The 23,312-nt window shown below is 36.7% G+C and overlaps 1 protein-coding gene across 2 annotated transcripts in view; it reads left to right on the forward strand.

Annotated features, from left to right (window-relative positions):
• Positions 1 to 23,312, forward strand: part of VEZT (vezatin, adherens junctions transmembrane protein) — a 77,470-nt gene that overhangs the window by 39,273 nt on the left and 14,885 nt on the right. The window contains exons 4-8 of one of the 2 annotated variants that reach the window (XM_068969975.1): positions 2,534 to 2,709; positions 4,976 to 5,251; positions 7,916 to 8,053; positions 12,137 to 12,284; positions 22,224 to 22,555. In XM_068969975.1, coding sequence (XP_068826076.1) covers positions 2,534 to 2,709; positions 4,976 to 5,251; positions 7,916 to 8,053; positions 12,137 to 12,284; positions 22,224 to 22,555 — 1,070 coding nt within the window. Of the gene's footprint in view, positions 1 to 2,533; positions 2,710 to 4,975; positions 5,252 to 7,903; positions 8,054 to 12,136; positions 12,285 to 22,223; positions 22,556 to 23,312 lie in introns of both variants that reach the window. The other variant, XM_068969976.1, reaches the window with a different exon arrangement.

Below are 23,312 nucleotides of genomic sequence, written 5' to 3' on the forward strand. Positions count from 1 at the left end.
TTCCTCAGGACCTTTCTCAGAAACTACAGCCTGTTGGATCTCTTTTCTACAACAACCTTATAATAATTATGTGTGCTATGTTCTGTAAGTTTTTATATTGTACATGCTTTTCTTTACTGTACTTTTAAATATTTCATATGTACTAACAACACTAACAGCTAACACTTACATAGTGCTTACTGTGCACCAGATACTCTTAGCAGTTTATAAATACTGACTTATTTAATCCTTGCAGCAACCCTATGAAGTGGATACTATTATTATCCTCTTTGCAGATGAGGAAACTGAACAGAAAAATTAACTTACTTAAGTTGTGGGACCAGGCTATAAACCCAGGCACTAGTCTTGACACTAAGACTTGTTGAGGGTAAGCCAAAGTTCACATAGTACACTTCCCCCCCAGCACCAAGCACCAATACTATCAATACTACCTCAGATCACACTGGTTTGGGGGAGGCTTTATCCCCAAACCAGACCTGGTGCCAAGGAGTGGTGTTGAAGAAAGTGAATTCCTGATGAAGCAGCAGGTCCATAAGAGAGCCTGTGTAGAGGAATAGCTCCCATCCATGTTAATAGCTTCCCCCTCTCTGTCAGTGTTGGCCTTCATTTAATTAGGCTTCTTTTAAACTTACCCATATATAAGTACATAGAAGTCTCATAAAAGGCCTGCTTTCAAGTTTTTTGTAGCAAAAGTTTTATTTTTAATATTTCCATCTGAATATGGTCCTGTCTGATGGGAGAATCCAAACCAAATTATAAGGCCACTACATGAAGATTTATTTCAAAGATTACTTGAAAAGCTACCCTGCTCCACCCACTGCCCTCCCTGCCTCCCATTGCCCACCTGCTGTTGATATTCTGCAGCCCGTGTCCCCTTCCCACCTTTAACAGTAGTATAAAGCAAGTCGTGCTGTTCTCTGTTTATGAAAGTGGGATGGAATGTCAAAAACTCAAGTAGCTCCTAATGTTAGGGTTGTAAAAGAGAGGACGCAGGAGTTCAAACATGAGCCATAGAAGTGCTGCAGAGGTACGTCCAGGGTGTACCAGTAGATGCTAAAATCTATATCGGGCTAAACAGAAGATCAGCATTGCACTGAGATGCTTTATTATTATTATTATTGATAAGAAATACATCCAAATAGGCTTCATATTAAAAAATACTCTTCTCTAAAAGTGATGTGTACAACCCATGATCAAGAGGATAGGTACTTGTAGTATGTGGATCACTGCCTTCTTGCTTAAGTCCTCATGATGAGCTCGGGCTACAGTTTTAGTGTGGGAATGATTAACTAAGAAGAGGAAACCCTAGGCCTAACTGATTTTACTTTGATTGCTAAAGGCCTTGTCCATTGAAAATTATCTTTTATTTTTTTTCATACAAGATGATTCTATTCTTGAATCAAATGCAAAATAAAAATTTAAATTTTCTGATAGAGAAGACTATATTCAGGAAAGCAGAATCAACTAACTACCAAAGACATATGATTTAAATCAGAATTCTGGAAAGTTACGTAGTTTCTTTGAGCTTCATTTTTCCTCCATAGAATGGACAGAAAATGATGATATACGTGACAGGGTTACTGTGAGAACTGCTCTAACATTGCTACTTCATCTCTCATCTCTCCACCAGGTATACTCTGCCTAAAACTAATATTGGTCACTTAAGGTCCCCAAACTAGAAGAGGCTTGCTTTCATTCTGTCTCATCCCATTCTTCCAACTCTTTCATCTGGTCAGTTCTTGTGTATCCTTTAAGCTTAGGCTCTTTTACTTTCTCTGTTGCCGGTTTATTCCCTCAATGCCGTTTTCATAATAACCTAGTTATACCTCGTCATACTTGTCTGCACTTTATATTGTAACTGCTTACCTTTCAGCCCTCTCCTTTAAACTCTGAACTCTGTAAGAGTAAAGACTTGTATGTCTTGTTTATTTTTTTGTGTTTTTGGTGTTAAGCATGTTGCCTGGTATGTTATGAGATATTGCTTGATAGATGGATAAAAGGGAAAGAGGGAGGAAAAAATGAGCTGGTATATGTGAAAGCATTTTGTAAACTATAAAATGCTATGCACGCATTAGGGCCATTTTATGTTACATTCCTTAATGATATATTTTTTTAATATTTGAATGTTTCATTTTTAGAAAGCCTTGATCCTGCTGATGTTATTATTGGATGTTGGCTATATTGTTAGAGTATCTAGGGACAGCATATCTGTTAGAGGATTATATTTTCCATGTTGTTTTGCAGCCATTTAATTAATTAGGCTTAACAGGTTTATTAATCTGTAAAAAATACATATTTCACTCAATATATGGCTCAATGATGTCTACCTCTGTTTTTTTTTTGTTTGTTTGTTTCATATTTACTGTGAAAATATAACCCTGTACATCATACTGAAAATTGATTGACTATTGTTTCTTCTTGGAGTCTATACTGAAAATAAACACCTCTAATTTTATTAGCATGGTAGAAGCTTAATATTTAATACAAAATTATGTGTGTATTAATACCTCTCTTCCGGTCTTTCAATGGCAAGGATATTGGATTCCGACTCGATTCACTTCATACTATCCTGCAACAGGAAGTCCTGTTACAAGAGGATGTGGAGCTGATTGAGCTGCTTGATCCCAGTATCCTGTCTGCAGGGCAACCTCAACAACAGGAAAATGGACACCTTCCAACACTTTGCTCCCTGGCAACCCCTAATATTTGGTACTGTCCAGAAAACATCTATCCTTTGTTTACATTTAGAGCATTAGCAGAGGAAATCCGTCATCGTCCTCTCCATTATAAAGGCATTATAAACATTTTAGCATTGTAATTAATATAATGATATGCCAGAGGTTTTTTTTTTTTCTTTTAAAAAGGATACCTTCTAACTAAATACTATTTAAAATGAAAGTGGGAAAAAACATCCAGTTTGACTATTATGTGCTTGCAACTCAGTGTAATTAGTTCTGTGTATAACAGCCCAACAAGCAGGATTAACATATGCCAAAAAAGAGTCTCTCTTATATACATGTTTGCATGAAGTCCTGGCCAGTTCTTCATGTTTCTTTACCCTTAATAGATTATATAATAATTACATTGTAGAGACACCCAGGAGAGTATGAGACATGGAGATAAACACTCGATTCCTCCTTTGTTAGGTGAGATGAGATTATAAAGAACATAGATAATTCATATTGTCGTAAAACTTGTCAACCACTTGAAGTATTTGTGTTTAATGCACAAGTCCTGGGCCATCATCCATTTAAAAAGAAATATATATGTATAGTAACAAGGAATTGTACATTCAGAGCTGTTAATATCCTCTTTCTATTAAAGTATGAGTTTATTAAATGAACTAAATTATTGCTCAAACTGTTGAAGTTATATGGGTAGTTACATTCATTGGCCTCAGTGTTCTGAATTTATCTGTCTTTCCTGTCATGTTGACAAATGCTTCATTCTGTAACAAGTAGTCTATGGGGTCACACAGAGTCGGACACGACTGAAGCGACTTAGCAGCAGCAGCAGCCATGTATAGTGTTTTCCAAATGTGTAGTTACTCAGATACTGTCATAATGAAGAGTACAGCATCTTACCATTTAAAAATTTAAGAACTTAGGGAGCTGCTAAAAGGAATCATAGGTTTTCAGAATTTTACAACTTTGTATTCCTTTGACTACAAAGGTAATTAAGCAAGTCTGAGGCCTATAAATCCTTTCTAGGTTTGCTATAAGAATATAAAAGTATATGATGAGATTTTGCTATGATATTACCAATATTGCCTAACAGTAAAGAATTCCAAGGGAGATTTTGGCAGACAAATATTTATTAAATATTCTTATATGTTATTTTCTTTATAATTTGACTGTAACTATCTTCAAGTGTTAATAATGATGTTTCTTGGATATCCTTAGATATAACTCCCCTGTCTTTGCCTTCTTATACGTAAACTTTTTCATCAGAGCCTTCACTGCTTGAAAGAAGTTTGTAATTGGCCTAAATTTAAAAATATCATACGTATTTTGATTTCACTTAAAGCAGTATAAAAGTACAAAGCTTCTCCATATTATGGTCTTCAGTAAATATGTATATTCCAGAATTGTAATGATAACAACTTAAAATTAGATGACTTTATTCAAAGGAATTACTCACGAAGTATATATTATTTCTAATTGGAAAAATGCTTATAGTTTGTTGAGATATTATATGTTTTCGCACAGATAATTAGAGTCTGATTTTAGGAAAAAAGACCTCATAATATCTCAAAATATGAAACATTTTTAGTTATTTTTTTAACTCTTTATTTTGTATTAGAGTATAGATAATAAGGTTTTTAGTATTAAAAACTAGTAACAATTAAAGCTTTTTACTTTTATATTTATAAAATCAGATTTTAAAATCTGTAATTGTTTTTAGGTTAAAGAGTATGTATCTTTAAAAAAAGTTTATTGAGAAGACACCTATTTATATCTATCACCTAAACTTATTAGCTTTAGACTGTGGTATCTAGCAACTAGATAGTGGTACTAGATATTTTTTAACTGTTTCATGCTATTTTTTTAATGTCATATTTTATAAAGTCATAGTTTATAGAGAAGCTAGCATTTTATCTATTTTGCTGCTGCTGCTGCTAAGTCGCTTCAGTCGTGCCCGACTCTGTGCAACCCCATAGACGGCAGCCCATCAGGCTCCACCGTCCCTGGGATTCTCCAGGCAAGAATACTGGAGTGAGTTGCCATTTCCTTCTCCAATGTGTGAAAGTGAAAAGTGAATGTGAAGTCGCTCAGTCATGTCCAGACTCTTAGCGACCCCATGGACTGCAGCCTACCAGGCTCCTCCATCTATGGGACCTTCCAGGCAAAGAGTACTGGAGTGGGGTGCCGTTGCCTTCTCCGTTTATCTATTTTAGAAAACTTAAATTACTGACAAGAGAAACTCATCTTTCTCTGGACTGATGGATATCATTTTCTTGGTTTCTCTGTTCCAGGGATGTCTCAGTGGTATTTGCCTTCATTAGTTTGCTTGTTATGCTTCCCACTTGGTGGATTTTATCTTCCTGGCTGGTATGGGGAGTGATTCTGTTTGTTTATCTGATCATAAGAGCTTTGCGATTATGGAGGACAGCAAAACTACAAGTAACTCTAAAAAAATACAACGTCTATTTGGAAGATATAGCAACAGATAGCCGAGGTTTTACTAACCTTGTGAGAAAAGCTTTACGTCTCATTCAAGAAACTGAAGTCATTTCCAGAGGATTTACACTGTGAGTTCATTTTTCATTTTATTTTTTAAATAACTATTTTCTACTACCTAGTTAAATTGGAATATTTATTACCTATTTTCATTTCTGTGTTGTATTTACAGAAAAAACTAGGTTTCTCTTTAGTATTTATTAAAGTCTATTAACTACTAAGTGAAGATATAAATACATTATATGCTAGATTTAATAAGTAGTGTGAGTCTGTTTATTTACTTTGAGAAACCAAAGTGTTTTGAGAATCATGATTATTTCTCTGTGTTACCATGTGGTTATATGAGATAATATAGAGACCTTAATATTATATACATATATTATATATTTTATAAATATATAAAACCCTTGCATGCAATAGTTACCCAATAAATATTTGTACCCTTTACTCACCCCCAGATGCTCTCTTTACTCAGTTTACATGATAGATGATTTCACATAAATTCATTCTGAAAAATCTTGCCATGTATTAATAATATTCTGTAGGTTAATATTAGGAGATATTATGGCACTGACACTCTCATATGCTCTCACTGATATTTAATACACGAAATTAAATATTCACTAATCTGGCTGTAAGTGTACCAAGGTACTGGATAGACAGCCTATGTATTGTGTTATTAAAGGGAAAGCACCAGTTATGTTCCATATACTGTGCTAGACAATTTTGCATACAACTAAAGGCATACAATTATAAATGGTTGAGCATTCCATCTGACTCTAAAATTTGGTTTCGTGTACACTGCCACCTAAATACTCATACATGACAGTTGTACTATAGTGTATTTAATACTTTATATAACCTTTGTAGCCTATAGGTGAGAGGAAGTAAGTATATGGTAAAGAAAAATTGTTGCTCTTAATTAGTTATATCTGGAAAATCATGAAAAGAGGTGGGCAGAAGAACTTTGAGTGGTCATTACTTCCTTCACTCTGCTGTGCTCTGGAAAAGAACCTAAATAATCTTGAATAAAAGCTGTATTTGGAACATCAGGAAATAGGAAAGTAGAAGAGTCTCCAGTAGTCATCTCATTCTTCACTCTGTTGTGTTTTGGAATAGTGTTTAAAATTTCTGAGACATGAGAGAGGTTTTATAACTTCTCTTTCTGCTCAGTTCAAAACGTAACAGCCCTCAATGTCTGTTAATTTTGGTCCTTCCATTGTAAAGTCCAGTTATTGACAGAGCATAACAAATATTGAATGTCAAATTTTAAAAGTTAAAAATTATGCTAAGTAAAAGTAATAGCTCCTTTTCATTCTTGTGCAACATTTTATTAGGAGGGCTGAATGGTTAAGCAGAGTGGCTATGTGTCCAATTAATGCTTAGCCTTGTGGTGATGGTTCTGTGCCTTTTGTCCTTGTTCCATTTTTACCCATATGTATACAATTAGAATGAAGAGCTAAAATGGGCCAGTTAGGCATGATTTCCCTCTGGATTATGACATATATCTACTCAAATGCAGACAGAAAAAATTTTGGAAAAATTGTACTTGTGTCCATCTAAATGTAAATGGATTGGAAAAAATTATGAGGAATAATAAATTTTGAATCATAATTTTTTAGAAATATTTTTGTTTTTAAGACTGAGTAAAATGGAACACAAACAATAGTGTCCATATGTTGAAAATATTACTGCTGTTTTATTCTGCCTCAATTTTTTCCTCTCTAGCAAATAATTGAACCTTTCTTTGCCTCTATCAGTCATTGTCCTGTTTTTTATAGATTTTTAATGCCTGAATGTGTTTTAATTTGAAGTTTTGAGTTAGACGCCTTATTTTACAAATTTGTGGTTATAGTGTAATAAATTTATAAATTCCAATATTTTGTCTTACTATTAGGAGTGGTTACTAGTTAGGTGAAAGCCTATTGTCTGGAAAACTGTAATATGAAATCATAATTTCATTTATAAAAGCATAATACATTATATGGCATTGTTGCAAATAGATAGTCCTCCATTTATCTTTGGAAAAGTGCTTATGAAATGTGCTTCCTCTTGAAACAGTTTTGAGAGTAGCTATGCTCCTACCTAGTAACCCTTGCTTTGCCTTTCTACTTTCATTCCCCTGTTGGCCACTGGTTCTGTTATCTTTCTGCATCTTTCTGTTATCTTTCTACTTCATTTTGGGTAGGTAAGTGCCAGTGGCTGCAGGTGGGTAAGTAATTTTACCCTACTTTTATGAATGTACAGAATGTATCTCTATACAGTATTTGAATGTTCTGTACAAATGACCAAAAATATGATTGATAAACATATGTAAATGCATATTAAGGACATGAAAGTTTATAACTAAGGCTTTCCTACTTACTGTAGATACCAGGTTTTTGAAAACTAAATGTAAAGTAGTACCACTTTGGTATATTCTAGCAGATAGAGTATCTATATTAAAAAGTTAGTATCTTAAATAAATATCCCTACGTTTCTACTATTATTTCAATTAAAATTAATTGTTCCCCCCCTTCAGAGAAAGTATTCTTTTTTCAATTGTCTTTTTTCTGGTGGCTATATATGTGTCAGGGAAATATCTGTTAATGAGACCTGAGTTGAATATTTATAACCATTTTCTAATGAAAAAATAATTTTTTCCTAAGTTTAATAAAATTGTGGATTTAGAAAACACAAACTTTAGGACACCTGTACAGTTGTATCACATTTTACTTTTCAAGTTTGCTTGACAGGGTCAGTGCTGCTTGCCCATTTAATAAAGCTGGACAGCATCCCAGTCAGCATCTCATCGGTCTTCGGAAAGCTGTCTACAGAACTGTCAGAGCCAACTTTCAAGCAGCAAGGCTAGCTACTCTATATATGCTGAAAAAATATCCTTTTCTGTCTATATGTAAGAATAAGCAATGTTTCCAGAGTCCTGAATATAGATGTTATAACTGCATCCTGTAAAACTTAACTGTAAACTGAAGTCACCTATTTAGAAGCTGATTTCCATCATCACTTCTATTTTGAAACTGGAAATGCATTCCAGGGGGAATGACAGTAATAGACAGGAAGAAAGTTCTTCTGCTTGCATGTGGCTCATTTTTAACAAGGAAAAAACTTGTTGTCCCTTCCTTTAGTGGTCCAAATAATAAAGTCCAAAGAACCTGGCTTCTCCAGGTCACAGTTTTTCAAATTACTGAACATGGCAAATTTGCGTCATGATATGGAAATGAACTGGCAGCAGAAAATCCTTCCCTTTTCAAAAAAACAGAGGCTCTAGAGTCAGATTGACTTTCTGAATTTTGGCTGTATCAGTTACTATGTCAGAAACCATAAGCAAGGTTGTTAACTCTCTGTACCTTGCTTTATTTATTTGTAGAATGACAAAAATAACAATCCTCCTGACTGTTTTTGTTAGATCAAATGAATTATTGTATATAAAGTGCTTAGGCAGTGTCTGGTATATAATAAGCACTTAAAGACTGCATGACAATAAGTCTGTCTCTTAAATTTACTAAAATAGGAAATTAGTTCTAGTAGTCAGAAAATAGAAGTGTGTAAGATCTTTATTTTAGTTAAAATTCATAGATTAAATAATGAGTAAATGGGATGCAAAAACTACTTTGTACATTCAGTATGTTGGATACTGTGACATTGATGAATATAATGCTTAAAGTTTATCATTATATCCTATACAAACCTTTCCAGTTAGATTTTCTTATCCCCACTTAATGAGAAAATGAAATAAAATCACTACTTTATATGAGATTTACCCAGTGTCATACAATTAATAAGAGAGAAAATTGTGTCTTTATTGTAGGACTTAGGACTTGAAGCATTTTCTATATGTGCATAGACATACTACATCTAGATTTACACACACACATACTGTACTGTGCGACCACTTGGGATATTGAGAGAAAGTACTTTGATTTTAGTCAGGAACTTGTGTATTCAGTTCCCTTACTGCCTAAATACTTGCTAGTATTGTGCTAGGAAGACAGAGCAAAAACCTGTACTGCCTACTTCTAAAACCTTCTGAGTGTAGTCAGTAGATACTCCTAATACAGTAGAGTGCCTGGGGTGCCTTCCAGCATAGCAGGACAATATACTTGGCCTGTGAAGGCACAGAATGCTTTCAGGGAAGCAACACCTGAGCTGACCCTCAAGGAACGAGTTGGAGTTGACCTTGGGAGAAACAGTCTGCATTTCAAGTAGAAGGAAGCAAGATATAGAAGGAAATGGAGACATGACAGTATGGCATGTTAACTGCCAGTAGTTATTCATTTAGTGAATATTATGCCAAGCAATATGCTGGTCACTAGATAGGCAGTGATCAACATAGCAGACGTGGTTCCTGCCTCAGGGAGCTTATAATTAGAAGGGGGGTGGGGGCAGGTGAGGGGGCCTAACAAAGATTGTAGATTGTTGAGTTACCAGTGCCAGTCACTTTTCTAGGTATGAGGGACCTAGCAGTGAACAAGATAAACAAGATCCTCGTTTTTAGGGAGTTTGCCTTCTAGTGAATGATGAATAAAGAGTGAACAGAAAATTTTCAGATGTTTGCTATAAAGAAAAAAAAACCCAGGGGAATAAGATAGAAAGTGCTTGGTAGGTTGCTGTTTTTGGTTGGATAATAAGGGAAGGCCTTCAGTTTAAATGGAGACTTGAGATGGAGTTCCAGTCAGATGCACCAGCAAGTATAAAGAACTTGTGTCAGGAATGAATTTAGCGTGATCAAAGTGTAGAAAAAGAATCACCATACTCCAAGACAGGAGCACAGCAAGTTGGGAGTTGGAGTATGAGATAAGATCCAGAATTAGGCAGGGGCCAGATCATATTCTTCATAAGGGAAACCTTAAGAAATTAAAAACTGTTATCTACCAAGTATGTCTTTGAAAAGACTTAATACATTTTATAAACCCTAGCATCCCTGTTCAAAGTAAAAAGAATGAAAATATACAAGATTAGTAATGAGAATAGAGCAAGAAGCTGAAATTATTATATAAGGGAACAGCGACTGAGCACACATGTAACTTTCTGGCCGCAGCTCTGAAACTGTAGGGGAAATGGATCATTTCATATGAAAATGCAAACTCAAAAACTGACCTAGGAAGAATTGAAAAGCTGGAGATTAGACGTATCATAAAAAGGATTCCATTAAAACAGAAAACACACTTGGTTATATATATAAACAGTGGGAAAATATGCAGCTATAAAAAAAAGTTCTTGGTATACTGTTGTGGAATGTTGTTAAATAAACGAAATGCACACAGCGATATTTATGCTACCCTTCCATTTGTGCATAGAGGGGAGCGTAATATGTGTGTTCAGTTCAGTCGCTCAGTCATGTCCAACTCTTTTGTGACCCCATGAATCGCAGCATGCCAGGCCTCCCTGTCCATCACCAACTCCAGGAGTTCACCCAAACTCACGTCCATCAAGTCTGTGATGCCATCCAGCCATCTCATCCTCTGTCGTCCCCTTCTCCTCCTGCCCCCAATCCCTCCCAGCAACAGAGTCTTTTCCAGTGAGTCAACTCTTCACATGAGGTGGCCAAAGTACTGGAGTTTCAGCTTTAGCATCATATGTGTGTATGAGGGGATAAAGAGGTGTGTGTGTGCATGTGTATATATTCATATGTATAGCCACATACATATATATTTATGTTTAGATTTCCTTTTATGTATGTCCATAATCATAAAATATCTTAAAGTATACACAGATACTGGTAACAGTGATTGCCTTTGCTTTTGGGTAGAGGAACTAGGTGGCTAAGAGATAGAGGTAGCAAACAGTTTTTACAATACCTTGTAAAATTTTAATCCCATAAATACCTTACTTATTCAAAAACTAAGTGAATGAAAAAAGTGTTTAACTCCCTGGTCCAGATGGTTTTATAATTTAACAAAAACCTATTTTAGACCATAGAAAAGATTAGATAGAAAGCTACTCTACATCATTTTATTTATGCAGATACTATAATCTCACTTCTAAAACATGATGTAATACACAAAATAAAAACTACAGACCAGTCTTGCCAATGGAGATACAAAATATTTAAATAAAATATTTATAAATTTGGCCTAATACTGTATCAAAAGATTATTATAATATGACCAAATAGGAATATGCTATAAATGCATGGATAGTTCAAATATTAATATCAAGAATTGTATGGATATAATTCTTTACAGATACAGTTGAAGAGGAGGAAATCACATAGTAAAGTTGGTAGCTGCCATGAGGAAGAGGGAGACAGAAGGAACAGCAGCCTGTGTCAGACAACCTGGATGCAACAGGCTTAGTGTCATATCAGTAGTTGTATGTTTCCAGGTCATCGTTGTCAGGCAATGATGTCCTGCAGTAAGCAAGCGGGGAGATAAAGGGAAGTATCTACTCTAGGGTAGTAGGGGCGTGAGCCATGCAGTCAAGCACGGAATACAGTTTCAAAAGGCACGTGTCAAAAATAACTGAGTTAGTACTTTAGCACTTGGGAAGAGCTGGACTTTAACCTGTCTAGTTATATTTTATTCTCACGCTTCCTATAAGATTTGAGGTATATTAATCTATTAGATTTTAAGATTAATTTCTTTTCAAACTGATGGAAATCTCCAAGGTCAGATACCTTTACTTACTTTTCCCTGAACTTTGAGGAGAATTACCTCACTTTTTAAAAAGAAACTAATCTTTAAATCTAATAGCCGACTAACTGGAAAAGACCCTGATGGTGGGAAAAATTGAGGGTAAGGGGAAGAGGGGGCGACAGAGGATGAGATGGTTGGATAGCATCACTGACTCGATGAACATGAGTTTGAGCAAACTCGGGGAGATAGTGAAGAACAGGGAAGCCTGGCATCCTGCAGTTCATGGGGTCACAAAGAGTTGGACATGATTTAGCGACTGAAAAATTGTACCCTTTATACTTTAATGAAGAGGCTTTGTTGATTGCCTTAACCTAATTTAACCTACCCCCTGAACTCCGAGAGTGACAATGTAACCAACTACATCTGTGTGGTGCCTTTTAAGGAGCTGGGCCTTGGACTTAGTGAAGAGCAGATTTCAGAAGAGGAAGCACATAACCTTACAGATGGCTTCAGCCTGCCTGCATTGAAGGTAATCCATTTGTGGACGTGAAGGGCTACAGAAAAGATAGATGGATTTGGGTTGTGTTTGTGCTTTCTGAATGTACATGGTACACCTGTCCCCCGACTTTTGTTGTTTGCTGGATACCATTACCATAATAGCCTTACTGGTGTTTTTGAAGCTGCCTTTAAAAATGGAGAGTATTATAAAGATTGGATGAGGAAATCCTTATAGTCTGATGTTAAAATACTTAAAATTCTTAATATATGTATTTATTGAATTAGAATTTGAAGATAAATGAGTTTAAAAGGAATCCAATGTGTGATTTTATTTACTAGCCATTTGTTTCAACAAACATGGATAAAGAACTTAAAAGATCTACCCCTTGGAAAATCTTCCAAATCCTTGTTTAGAACAAGAATTTTTTCATATGTTAAAAGTCTCTTAAAAGGATATATTTGACTACATAAACTTCTAAACTTTAAATGCTGCTGCTGCTAAGTCGCTTCAATCGTGTCCGATTCTGTGCGACCCCATAGACGGCAGCCCACCAGGCTCCCCTGTCCCTGGGATTCTCCAGGCGAGAACACTAGAGTGGGTTGCTGTTTCCTTCTCCATTGCATGAAAGTGAAAAGTGAAAGAGAAGTCGCTCAGTCGTGTCTGACTCTTCGCAACCCCATGGACTGCAGCCTACCAGGCTCCTCCGTCCATGGGATTTTCCAGGCAAGAGTACTGGAGTGGGGTGCCATTGCCTTCTCTGAAACTTTAAATGCTGTATCCTTTAAATGTGAATAAGCTTGCGGGGAGGGGGAATGCAATGATTTATAAGCAAAGGGCTTGAATTCTTTCTATATAAAGAACACTAAGATATGTAAAACCTATTGAAGATAGGTCAGGTGCATGAATTGCCAGTTAATAAAAGAAGAAATAGAAATGGCCAATAAATATGATAAAAAATTTCAATCTTATTACTAATGAAAGTAACAAAGAAAAGTAATTACATATTTTGCCAAGGATTCTGAAAGTTGATAATACTCTTCGTCAGTGAAGACTTTTGAGAGAACTCACACCAGTGGTGACAGTGTCAACTGCATCACTTTAGCAGTGAATACCAGTCTTTACAAATGTACCCTTTACTCCATCCACTTTAGCTTATAGATTCATCTCAGAAAGTAATCGAAGATATATTCAAAGTATATTCATAATGTTACTACAGCAGCAAATATTGGAAAGAAAGGAAAAGTTCAGTGATATGAGATTGGTAATGATTTATGGTGTATTCATTTACTGAACTGTTTTGGAGATAGTTAGTAGAAAAAAATAACATGAAAAAACATAAGTTAAAGAATGTTACAAAACTGTATGTATTGTAAGATTCCAGCAATATTTTTTGAAAGTCAATCCAAATGTCTTGAAGTTCATTTTCAGTATTTAGCAAACTCCACTTCAATATTTCTTTATTCCTAGTCTTTAAACTTTACTTCATACTGTGGAAATCAGTACAAGTGTAATTAACAGCATATTTTTCAACATCCATTCTGTTTTGAGACTGTATGAACTTTCACATCTTTGAAATTTTCAGATCCTCATAAAAGTTCTCGTTCTCCTGTTTTTCTTTCTGGTTACTTGAAATTCACCTTGACTAATTTTTAATGTCATTCTAACCCATCTTAATAAATGTCACCATACAACTTATTAAGCTAGATACCTGTTCACTGTCATCTTATCCCTCTTTTTACCCCTCACATATAAGCTATCAGTAGATTTTTGTGCCACGTTTAAACTACATTTTAAACTCTTCCCCTTTTTTCATGTCATTTCACACCATTCTAGTCATAGCTGCCATCATTCTTATCAAGGCCACTACAATAATTTTCTTTTTGGTTTACCTTAGTTCCTTAAAATTTGTTTCAGAATGCCCTTGACATGTACAGTGCCTTAAAAATGATAGAATCAGTAATTCCACTTATGCAAATCTTTCCTAAGGAAATTATTTCAAGTATCTTAAAGCTTTATGTACCAAGTTGCTTACTAGCTCTGTTCATAATAGTTAAAAATGGAACACTGCCTAGATGTGCAGCAGTAGAGGAATAGTTGCATGGGTTACGGTAAATCCAGTAGGGACCATTGAATAACAGCTACAACTTGCTTATAAAGATTTTGTAAAAACTTGGAGAAACCAGTGCAACAGTCAGAATAAGTAAACATATATTTAGTATGACCACAACTCTGTTTTTAAAAAAGACCATGAGAAAATACTAATATATTAACTATCCTTAGGGTGGTTGCACTATAGGTAATTCCATTTACTTCTAAATTCAATACCATGACCATGCTTTATTCTGTGAATGGAAATAGTCATTTTCAAAAGACAGTTTGGGAGTCCCTGAAAAAGCAGGGACTTTGGAATTAAGCAGATGTGGGTTTACATTTTAGCCCTGACATTGACTAGTTGTTTGACTTCAATGAGTTATTCTTTGAATTTACTAAGCTGTAAAAAGGGATTACCATACCTGCCCTACATAGTTTTAGATTAAATGAGAAAACATACAAAATACCTACAACAAAGCTTGGTTAACCCAAAATGGTAATAGCTGTTACTCTTTAAGAAGGATTTGGAGAGAGAATTATGGTCATATTTCTTTCTTTTTTAAATATTTTTTTCTTTACTCATCAAGATATCTCAGTTATTTCCCTATTTTTCTATGCTTTTTAAAAAGCTTGTTAAATCCTGGATTATATTTTGTCCAAGTACAGGCAGCAAAGAGAAAAAGCGGGTCTCTTGGAGTCAGACTTCTAGGTTTGACTCTTGCCACCTGACTATTGATATGGTCTTGAACAAGTCGTCGCTTCTGTGTTCATAAAAATGAGATAATGCTTATCACTAAAGGATTAAATATTTGCCAGTCCAGTGCCTGGGACTGAGTAAGTGATTACTACATGTTAGCTGATATTTTTAATTCCATCTGACATGACCTATTCTAAAATGTGGGACGCGTTCACTTATCTGTTCCACATACTATGATGAAGGATGTAGCTGGATCCTCTTTGCTCACCCATATTATTTTACAAATGAAACTTTAGTGTTTTAATTTTGTTTATTTTGACATACAACTAATATATAACTAAACTTGGTGATTGTGTTCCATTGCTACCAGGAACATCAGACTCCAAAAGTAGCCTGTCTTGAGATTTACTTCATAAACTGCTAAAAATTCTCGTAATGTTCAAAAACTGTGTAGGGCCACCTTGTTCAGTTGTCATTATATCCAGATAAAGAATTTCAAAGTGAATTTTATAAGCTAAATTTTAAAAGAAAATTATTTCTCAAAAGAGCAACACTAATTAAATCTTTAAAAAAAAATGTAGTGAAAGATGGTTTACAAATAAATCAGGTCCTTTTGTTTTCCTTTGTAATCTTCATTATGTCTTTTAAAGAAAATGTTTTCTTTTGTTTTTTCAATTGCTTGCATATCTTCTCTCAGGAGAGCTTCAGTTCAGTTCAGTCACTCAATTGTGTCCAATTCTCTGCAACCCCATGGACTGTAGCATGCCAGGCTTCCCTGTCAATTATCAGCTCCTGGAGTTTGCTCAAATTCATATCCATCTAGTTGGTGATGCCATCCAACCATTTCATCCTCTTTTGTCCCCTTCTTCTCTCACCTTAAATCTTTCCCAGCATCAGGGTCTTTTCTAATGAGTCAGTTCTTCGCATCAGGTGGCCAAAGTATTGGAGCTTTAGCTTCAGCATCAATCCTTCCAACGAATATTCAGGACTGATTTCCTTTGACTGGTTTGATCTCATTGTAGTCCAAGGGACTCTCAAGAGTTTTCTCCAACACCACAGTTCAAAAGCATCAATTCTTCGGCACCCAGCCTTCTTTATGGTCCAACTCTCTCATCCATGCATGACTACTGGAAAAACCATAGCTTTGACTATGTGGACCTTTATTGGCAAAGTAATGTCTCTGCTTTTGAATAGGGTGTCTAGGTTTGTCACAGCTTTTCTTCCAAGGTGCTTGCTTCCATAAAAGCAAGTGTCTTTTAATTTCAAGGCTGCAGTCACCATCTACAGTGATTTTGGAGCCCACAAAAGTAAAGTTTGTCCCACGAAAATAAACTTGTTTCCATTGGTTTCCCATCTGTTTGCCATGAGGTGATAGGACCAGATGCCATGATCTTAGTTTTTGAATGTTGAGTTTTAAGCCAACTTTTTCACTCTCGTCTTTCATTTTCATCAAGAGGCTCTTGAGTTTCTCTTCACTTTCTGCCATAAGTGTGGTGTCATCTGCATATCTGAGATTATTGATCTTTCTCCCAGCAATCTTGATTCAAGCTTGTGCTTCATCCAGTCTGGCATTTCCCATGATGTACTCTGCATAAAAGTTAAATAAGCAGGGTGACAGTATACAAGCCTTGACGTACTCCTTTCCCAATTTGGAACCAGGTCATTGTTTCATGTGTGATTCTAACTGTTGATTCTTGATCTGCATGTAGATTTCTCAAGAGGCAAGTAAGGTAGTCTGGTATTCAGGAGAGCTTAGCAATAGCAAATGCTGCATCTTTGGAAAGGAAAGAAACTTCTAACTGTATCCTAAAGTGAGACATATGTGAAATATCTAGTACAGAGTCCTTACCCCTCTTTTTTCCTTAGTTTAAAATTTTAATTAGTTTTTGTAAAATTATTATAAAGAGTATCTTTCATGCTGTAAAAAGCAACTCTACATTTTGTGAAAATGCTTTTTTTTGTCTTGCTGCCTGGCTTGCAAGATCTTAGTTCACTGACCAGGGATTGAACCAGGGCCACAGCAGTGAAAATGCCAAGTCCTAACCAATTGACCGCAGGGGACTCCCTGAAAATGCTTTAAAACAGCATTTCCTAATTGCCCGTAAACTATGGTTATCCCCTCATCCAGAGCGGCTTCCTTTATTCAAAGAACAAACAAGAAAAAATGTGTATTTCTGAGTTTCGGTTTAATTGGATAACATGGCAATGATTAGATAATAGTCTTTTTTTTTTCTTTGAGGGCAATAAGCTATGCCAACTTGATTTTTTAGTTGTCTGAAACAACTAGAATTTGAAACCCTAGAATCATCCTTGTTAACACTTTTACTCATAAACCATCTGTCAAGAGATTCTGTCCATTCTGTATGTATCCAGAGTTTGCCCTTTGCTTACCTTTTAATAAAGCTGAATGGTTCTATGAAGACCTACAAAATCTTCTAGAACTAACACCCAAAAAAGATGTCCTTTTCATTATAGGAGACTGGAATGCAAAAGTAGGAAGTCAATAAATACCTGGAGTAACAGGCATATTTGGCCTTGGAGTAAGAATAAAGTAGAGCAAAGGCTAATAAAGTTTTGCCAAGAGAACGCACTGGTCATAGCAAACACCCTCTTCCAACAAAACAAGAGAAGACTCTACAGATGGACATCACCAGATGGTCAATACTGAAATCAGATTGATTATATTCCTTTGCAGCCAAAGATGGAGAACCTCTATAGTGTCCGCAAAAACAAGACCAGAAGCTGACTGTGGCTCAGATCATGAACTTCTTATTGCCAAATTCAGGCTTAAATTGAAGAAAGTAGGGAAAACCACTCCATTCAGGTATGACCTAAATCTAATCCCTTACGATTATACAGTGGAAATGACAAATAGATTCAAAGGATTGCATCTGATAGAGTGCCTGAAGACCTGTGATGGAGGTTTGTGACACTGTACAGGAGGCAGGGAACAAGACCATGCTCAAGAAAACGAAATGCAGAAAAGGCAAATTTGTAAGGCCTCCTCAAATAGGGGAAGCCCTTACAAATAGCTGTGAAAAGAAGAGAAGTGAAAGGCAAAGGAGAAAAGGAAAGATATATCCATTTGAATGCAGAGTTCCAAAGAATAGCAAGGAGATAAGAAAGCCTTCCTCAGTGATCAGTGCAAAGAAATAGAGGAAAACAATAGAATGGGAAAGACTAGAGATCTCTTCAAGAAAATTAGAGATACCAAGGGAACATTTCATGCAAAGATGGGCTCAATAAAAGGCAGAAATGGTATAGACCTCACAGAAACAGAAGATATTAAGAAGAGGTGGCAAGAATACACAGAAGAACTATACAGAAAAGATCTTCATAACCCAGATAATCATGATGGTGTGATCACTCACCTAAAGCCAGACATCCTGGAATGTGAAGTCAAGTGGGCCTTAGAAAGCATCACTACAAAGAAAGCTAGGGGAGGTGATGGAATTCCAGTTGAGCTATTTCAAATCCTAAAAGATGGTGCTGTGAAAATGCTACAGTCAGTATACCAGAAAATTGGAAAACAGCAGTGGCCACAGGATTGGAAAAGGTCAGTTTTCATTCCAGTCCCAAAGAAAGGCATTGCCAAAGAATGCTCAAACTATTGCACAATTGCACTCGTCTCACACACTAATAAAGTAATGCTCAAAATTCTCCAGACCAGACTTCAATAGTACATTAACCGTGGAGTTGAACCGTGAACTTCCAGAATGTCAAGCTGGATTTAGAAAAGGCAGAGGAACCAGAGATCAAATTGCCAACATCCATTAGATCATCAAAAAAGTAAGAGAGTTCCAGAAAAACATCTACTTCTGCTTTATTGACTATGCCAAAGCCTTTGACTGTGTGGATCACAATAAACTGGAAAATTCTTAAAGAGATGGGAATACCAGACCACCTGTTCTGCCTCTTGAGAAATCTGTGTGCAGGTCAGGAAGCAACAGTTAGAACTGGACATGGAACAACAGACTGGTTCCAAATCAGGAAAGGAGTACGTCAAGGGTGTATATTATTGCCATGTATATTTAACTTATATGCAGAGTACATCATGAGAAACATTGGGCTGAAGGAAGCATAAGATTGCCGGGAGAAATATCAATAACCTCAGATATGCAAATGACACCACCCTTATGACAGAAAGCATGAAGAACTAAAGAGCCTGTAAGAGGAGAGTGAAAAAGTTGGCTTAAAACTCAACATTCAGAAAACTAAGATCATGGCATCTGGTCCCATCACTTCATGGCAAATAGATGGGGAAACAGTGGAAACAGTGACAGACTTTGTTTTGGGGGGCTCCAAAGTCACTGCAGATGGTGAAATTCCAAGGACGCTTGCTCCTTGGAAGAAAAGTTATGACCAGTCTATACAGCGTGTTAGAAAAACAGAGATATGGCTTTGTCAACAAAGATCCGTCTAGTCAAAGCTCAGGTTTTTCCAGTAGTCATGTATGGATATGAGAGTTGTACTATAAAGAAAGCTGAGCACTGAACAGTTGATGCTTTTGAACTGTGGTGTTGGAGAAGACTCTCGTGAGTCCCTTGGACTGCAAGGAGATCCAACCAGTCCATCCTAAAGGAAATCAGTCCTGAATACTCATTGGAAGGACTGATGCTGAAGCTGAAACTCCAATCCTTTGGCCACCTGATATGAAGAACTTACTCATTTGAAAAGACCCTGATGCTGGGAAAGATTGAAGGCGAGAGGAGAAGGGGACGACTAGAGGATGAGATGGTTGGATGGCATCACCAACTCTTGGATGTGAGTTTGAGTAATCTCCGGAAGTTGGTGATGGACAAGGAAGCCTTCAGTCCATGTGGTTCCAAAGAGTCGGACACAACTGAGCGACTGAACTGAACTACCTCTTACCTCTCACCATTATGTACAAGGTACCTTGTTAACTCCCACCTGCATTATTGCAGTAACCTCCTGTCTTCTGCTTACCTCCTTATTATCTATCAACACAGCAGCCAGAATAACCTTGTTAAACCTTAACTTGAATCATATTACTCTAATGCTTAGAAACCTTCAGTAGCTCCCTGTTTCTCTTAAAAATCCAATTACACACTCTCCCCCTTGCTTATTGTATCCCTCTGCTATTCTCTCCTTCCTCTTCCTCTCACATATGCACATACAATCACACATTTGCTGTTCCCTTTCTCTGTTATATTCTCCCCATACCCTGTCAGCCAAGAAACTTATCTTTTACTTGTTAATATCTATTGCCCAACTACTTGAACATAAGCTCCATCAGGGCAGGGATATTTTTCTCTTTTGTTCTCTGCTGTATTATTAGCCCCTATAATACTGCTTGGCACATCATTGATGCTTAAAAAACACTTGTTGAATGAACAAATAAAGGGATAAAGAAAAATTTGGGGGGGCCATACGGCACAACTTGTGGGATCTTAGTTTCCCAACCAGGGATTGAGCCTGGGCCACAGCAGTAAAAGCACAAAGACAGCCACGGGATCACCAGGGAATTTCCAGGAAAATTACTTTGGTGATAAAATTTAATGGTTAAGTAAGACTTCTGTGATAGCTTGTATTTATATTTAAGAATTCTTGGTGTATCTGTAGTGATTTGGAATTTTGGCCTTGCTTATTAAAAAAATGTTAATAGTGAAATAGGTTTACATTAAATTATCTTAATTCATTGTTTGCATAATTTTAAAATTCATTTAATATACCAGTTTAAATAATGTCCATTTTCATGTTTATAAAAAACTAGAATCCAAATTATCCAAAGTGGTTGAATCCTCTGTGTTATCTGCTAACTCCTTTTCATACTAGATTGTATTTGTATGTTTGATATTATCCTCTTGAACAGGACGATTTACAGGAATCCATTGCTGCCAGGATCAAGGTGTGTCTTTCAAGAATGGTTGTTGTAGTTTCTCATACCAGACATTCCTGAGTATGATCACTCTGGAACTGATTTTTATGTTATTTCTTAGCTATTTCCCAGGCCAAAATATTGGTATAATTTTGAACTCCAAACTCTGGATCCATCAATGACTTATTTCTTTGGACTTACACAGACCCATCGTTCCTGCTCTCTCCATTTCTCCTTTGTATACAGTTTTAAAAAAATAATTCATCAAAGAACATTCATTTCTAATTAGGTGTGTCTCATTCCATCAGCATTTCTCTTTTAGGATAGTCAGTCAGTCCATTCAGTTGCTCAGTCGTGTCTGACTTTTTGCGACCCCATGAACCGCAGCATGCCAGGCCTCCCTATCCATCATCAACTGCCAGAGTTTATCCAAACCCATGTCCATTGAGTCAGTGATGCCATCCAACCATCTCATCCTCTGCCATCCCCTTCTCCTCCTGCCCTCAATCTTTCCCAATATCAGGGTCTTTTCAAATGAATCAGCTCTTCGTATGAGGTGGCCAAAGTATTGGAGTTTCAGCTTTAGCACCAGTCCTTCCAATGAATATTCGGGACCGATTTCCTTTAGGATGGACTGGTTGGATCTCCTTGCAGTCCAAGGGACTCTCAAGAGTCTTCTCCAATACCACAGTTCAAAAGCATCAATTCTTTGGCGCTCAGCTTTCTTCACAGTCCAACTCTCACATCCATACATGACCACTGGAAAAACAATAGCCTTGACTAGACGGACCTTTGTTGACAAAGTAATGTCTGTGCTTTTCAATATGCTGTCTAGGTTGGTCGTAACTTTCCTTCCAAGGAGTAACCGTCTTTTAATTTCATGGCTGCAATCACCATCTGCTAAACTGGTATAAGCTGCTATAGGATCAGAAGTTTGTATGTGCTATGACTACATAATTTGATATAACATGGGCTTCCCAGGTCTTGCTAGTGGTAAAGAATCACTTCCAGTGAAGGAGTTGTGGGTTTGATCCCTTGGTCTGGAAGATCCCTTGGAGAAGGGCATGGCAAACCACTCCAGTATTCTTGCCTGGAGAATCTCTTGGACAGAGAAGCCTGGTGAGCTACGGTCCATAGGATCACAAGGAGTTGGACATGACTAAAGTAACTTAGCATGCAGGCATACATTTTTTGCTACTCTTAGTTAGTTCAAGCTCAGCTATATTCATTACTTAAGATAAAGTGAAAAGTTTAATCCAGAAGTTAAGATTAATAAATTTGTAGTTTGTTTTGAATATTGGCCAATATTTTTTTATTGATCTTGTTCTTTTTCTCTTTTTAGGTTCTGTTTCAGCTCTGGGTGGCACAGAGTTCAGAGTTCTTTAGGCGGCTAGCCCTGTTACTTTCTACAACAAATTCACCTCCTGGGCCCTTACTTACTCCAGCACTTTTGCCTCATCGTATCTTATCTGATGTGACTCAAGGTCTACCTCATGCTCATTCTGCCTGTTTGGAAGAGCTTAAGCGCAGCTATGAGTTCTACCGGTACTTTGAAACTCAGCACCAGTCGGTACCCCAGCGTTTATCCAGAACTCAGCAGAAGTCAAGAGAACTGAGTAATGTTCACACGGCAGTACGCAGCTTGCAGCTGCATCTGAAAGCATTGCTGAATGAGTAAGTTTAGAAGCCGTGTAAGGAGACATCCCCATGACTAGCAGGCTCCTTTCTCGTGCCATTGTGGTTGTTGGCTTGTGTCCTAGCTGAAAAGAAGCAACAAAATCGAGACACGCAGCCTAAAGGATGGTTTCAACCTACAAATGTAACAAACTGATTTGTTAGTACTGTAATTGGGGGGATTCATTTATAGTTTTTACTTTTTTAAATTTCAACAGAAAACCTAGAAAGATAGGACAAAAGCTGAGAAGTATTATATGTAGTTGAAGAGTATTATATTGCTATTTTTGGACAAGAGGTTTGGACATTTTTCTATAGCATAGAACAACTTTTTTGGCCCTAGTTGGATAGTGAAATTGGAGAAGGCGATGACACCCCACTCCAGTACTCTTGCCTGGAAAGTCCCATGGACGGGGGAGCCTGGTAGGCTGCAGTCCATGGGGTCACTTGCTAGGAGTTGGACACGACTGAGCAACTTCACTTTCACTTTTCACTTTCATGCATTGGAGAAGGAAATGAATGGCAACCCAGTCCAGTGTTCTTGCCTGGAGAATCCCAGGGACAGCAGAGCGTGGTGGGCTGCCATCTATGGGGTCGCACAGAGTTGGACACGACTGAAGTGACTTAGCGGCGGGATAGTAAAATGTAGGATCCGTAGTTTATATTTGTTGACCTTCTACTTCGCATGGTGGTGTTAGTACTCCACCTTAGTAAAATGCAGTGTCCAGTCATTTCAGTGAAATTTTTCTATAACACA

The sequence above is a fragment of the Capricornis sumatraensis genome, chromosome 4 (assembly GCF_032405125.1).
Source record: "Capricornis sumatraensis isolate serow.1 chromosome 4, serow.2, whole genome shotgun sequence".
Classification (NCBI taxonomy): Eukaryota; Metazoa; Chordata; class Mammalia; order Artiodactyla; family Bovidae; genus Capricornis; species Capricornis sumatraensis.